This window comes from Austrofundulus limnaeus, unplaced genomic scaffold, assembly GCF_001266775.1.
Source record: "Austrofundulus limnaeus strain Quisiro unplaced genomic scaffold, Austrofundulus_limnaeus-1.0 Scaffold1286, whole genome shotgun sequence".
In the NCBI taxonomy this organism is placed as follows: Eukaryota; Metazoa; Chordata; class Actinopteri; order Cyprinodontiformes; family Rivulidae; genus Austrofundulus; species Austrofundulus limnaeus.
Genome location: NW_013953688.1, coordinates 9432 through 13096, shown reverse-complemented (window position 1 = coordinate 13096; position 3665 = coordinate 9432). Strand labels below are relative to the sequence as shown.

The window sequence follows — 3665 nt, the reverse complement described above, 5'->3', positions numbered from 1 at the left end:
TGCAATGTGAACGTTCACATTTAAAATGTAATGTGAACGTTCACATTACATTTTAAATGTGAACGTTCACATTACATTTTAAATGTGAACGTTCACATTTAAAATGTAATGTGAACGTTCACACAAAAAGATCTGATTTTTTCAACAAATCAGAACTGAGCATTAAGACCTGCAGTGTGAACGTAGCCTCAGTTACTTAATATTTTTATACTTTGTCAGACATTGTACTGCTCTTTTGTTCTTTGTTTGTCAAGTACTAAATGTTAATTTGGAGGATGACTTTCAAATGATGCAGTCAAGTTATTTCTAAGTATCAGCTCTCTCTGCTTTTTGGTTTTCCTGTTAATACTTGCATGTGCAAAAGACTTGTGCCAAAACTGGAGTGATGCATTTCTCTTATACAGCTGTTGAACCTGAGTAATGGCAGCTGTTTTTCTTCAGCACTACACTATTGCTCCTATTTTATCTCAACTTTATACTGTTGATGACCATTTTTATTCAGTAACTGAGGTTACGGTCATAATTTATAAGTTGAAGTAAACTAAGTTGGCCAATATAAAGAAACAGGAAAAACTCCTTAAAACCTTGACAAACCATCCTTACCTTCAGTCTTTCTGCTACATTTRTCACACTGCTGCTGGAAAACCAGGGGCCAGATAATCCCAGGTAGTTTGGGGTCAAATCCAGAACCACAGAAATCCCTACACAAGCAAGAGGAATATTAGGACTGAGTACATATTTACAGAAGTCTATTTAAGTTATTTCCATTAATTGCATCCATTCATCTTTCAGTACAACCTTCTATGAGAGAGATGATGTACAAGTGTGTCAAATAAAAAGTAATGTCCAAGAAACCCACAAAGAAACTGGAGAATAAAGTACAAAACACTAAGAACACCTTCTGAGCTTGATCAAAAGCACAAAAGGAAAAAGGATCCCATAAKCCCAATCCTCTGTTGCTGATTGCTCTGAGAGCTATTACCAGGTCAGCTTTGAAAAGAAGAAAAAGAAAAGGAGCCTAACGATAATGAGCAGAATATGGTTAGGGAATGGATTATTGACCTCCTAATGAGTGTTACCTGTTGTTCTACTTCAGGTTTAGGTTTTGGATTAGTTTTTTATTATGTGTGATTTCATTTTCTGAGTCTTCTTTACTACAAATATTCAGAGTAGAATTTAAACTGAAGCAACATGATGCTAATATGCTCTGCTAACACAAGTGGAGGTGCTGTCTTACCATTCATGTGAGCTGCCTGAATGAAATCTTTAAATTGATCCAGGTTTCCAGATTCAGGTGAAATTTCTTCAAACCTGAGACTCATGGCATCATCAGGTGGAGCCACATGAAATGGTCCAAGAACCAGACCTTTAACCTTCAGCTGAGAAAAATTGTTCATCTTCTGCTCTACACCTGGCAGATAAAAAACAGGAACAAATTATGAACTAYGAAAATGGCTAGATGGACGGATTAACAGATAATCAGCAGCTAACCTTTCAGGTTGTGCATGTCTGTGAAGGCCTGGATGTTTCCTATCTGGTACAGTGGTCCATCATTCCACCAGCTGGTGGCTGGCAGCTCTCTGCAGCCAGGAGCTTGTAGGATTATGAGGACGGCTCCCACCAACATCCCCAACCATCCAAGCCAGAACACCAACAGGAGTGCCCAACGGGTTCTCACCCAGCTGAAAAAACACAAAAGCTGAAGCTGTATCAACACAAGAATCTCCAAGTATCACAATGGTGATGACAAGACCACAAAGTGGGCACAACTGGTTTCAGGAATTCTACAGGATTGAAGCAAAGCAAAGCAAAAATAGCTCCAGAAACCCAAGCCAACCCTAACGGCAATTTATGAAAAAGAAAAGAGTGCTGAGAGGAGGTAGGGCAGCCATCAAAGTAAAGTAACTCTTGTCACAAACTTTATGTTCAATCTGATTAAAATGTTATTTTTCAAACTAATTATTTTAAGTAGGCTACATACCATCATTTTATATCAAAAGGATATTTTTGTTTTTTTTTTCAACCCATTAGTTTCTCACTGACATAAATTACTCCAAACCTCCACAGTGTGAAGAGCACAAACAAGCTTCCATTAATTCCATTATTTGACATTTTAGTTCAAATTATTCTTTTCAAAACAGAAAGTGAAGTCTTTTTAAAATGTGTCCTATTTCCAACACAAAACAAATGAAAATGATAATAATTAAAAACATTATATTTCTGACCATCAAAGACATCTAAAGATTATTTTAAAAATCGGACTTTTAGTTCTGGCATCACCACAGTTTGAGCCTTTTTTATTCAGGCTCCACTTCAGATTGAGTCACTGAGGGAAATCCTACAGAGGCCGTCCAGTGACAGTTAATTATTTCATTTCATCTTGTTGTTTAGCAGCTTTAGACAGATCCTGAACCTTACCCCGGGGTTCCTGCTACCCTCAGCAGCTCCTCTTTGTTCAGGCCTGTAAATTTCTCCTCTGTCTCCTCCAGGATCTTCACCTTCACGGAGCCGTTTTTCTCCGCCTCCTCCTTCTTCCCCTCTTCCCCGTCCGGGACCACACCTCCGGTCATCGGCTGCTTTTCCTCCTCATCCTGGTCCAGATCCGCCTCACTCACATCGGCCTCAGTGGCATCAGGGTCCACAGCGGCCTGAGGATCCGGATCTTTCGGTTCCGAGACTTTGTTCTCAGATTCCTTCATCTCCAGCGGTGTGTCCTCGGTGTTCATCCCGGCGTCAGGACTTCTGATCCCCAGGCGACTTGATCCAGAATCTGCAGGAGCGTCTGCAGGTTTTCTAAGACCGCTGCACAGTGCTGCGTTCAAGTGATGTCGGGAAAAATGAAACTCTCATCCCCCACCCCAAGATAATCCTTTCTGCAGTTGAATGCTACATTCCCAGAGAAAAGTCAACCTAAAAAAGTACAGGTTTTACGGAACCGTCCGATGACATGGGATTAAAAAATTATCACGTGGCCACGAGATCATGACACTTTCCCACGCAATATTTAGTTGTAGCTAGGCACCGCACGAGATAATGAACACGTGGCCAGCAATGGGCCAATTATGAGCAGTCTTTTTGTGACAAACAAATATTATTGGAGACAGATTAATTATTTTGTCTTTAACTGTTCAAATATGCACACATATTATTATTATTATTATTATTATTATTGTTGTTGTTGTTGTTGTTGTTGTTGTTGTTGTTGTTGTGTCATGATTTGTCAGTTTTCACCTTGGTTTTCCCAGTGTTTCTGTTTCCCCAGTGTGTCTCCTCCCAGCTGCCCCTCATCAGTCTGATTGCCACCCTGGTGTTTCTCACCAGGTGTTCTCAGTTCATCCATTAGTTTTCAGTGTATTTAAGTCCTGTCTGGTCTCAGTCTGGGGTCAGATCCTTGTTTACTGTTTGCTTTCTTGTTTCTTGTTTTTTGTTCTCAGTTGGATATTCTTGTTCCTGCCCTTTGTTACTGTTTTTGCTGCCACGTCAGCACCTTTGTTTGCTTTAATAAACCTTTTTTGCCTCCCTCACTCAGTCCTGCATCTTGGAGTTCAAACCAACCAGCCAAATCGTATCTTGTTGTTGTTGTTGTTGTTGTTGTTGTTGTTGTTGTTGTTTGGTGTATACCAATATAAATGGATCATCTTTCATAGTAGGCTATTTATGAAATG

General features: G+C 39.8%; 1 protein-coding gene across 1 annotated transcript in view; it reads right to left on the bottom strand.

Moving 5' to 3' along the window:
* slc3a2b (solute carrier family 3 member 2b) overlaps nt 1–3166 on the bottom strand; it is a 24918-nt gene extending 21752 nt beyond the window's left edge. Inside the window, exons 1-4 of the mRNA XM_014031620.1 lie at nt 2419–3166; nt 1492–1682; nt 1238–1411; nt 604–701 (exon numbers count right to left, since the gene is read on the bottom strand). Of these exons, the coding sequence (XP_013887074.1) occupies nt 604–701; nt 1238–1411; nt 1492–1682; nt 2419–2726 (771 nt within the window). The 5' untranslated portion in view covers nt 2727–3166. The remainder of the gene's footprint in view (nt 1–603; nt 702–1237; nt 1412–1491; nt 1683–2418) is intronic.
* Nucleotides 3167–3665: the final 499 nt, after the last annotated feature.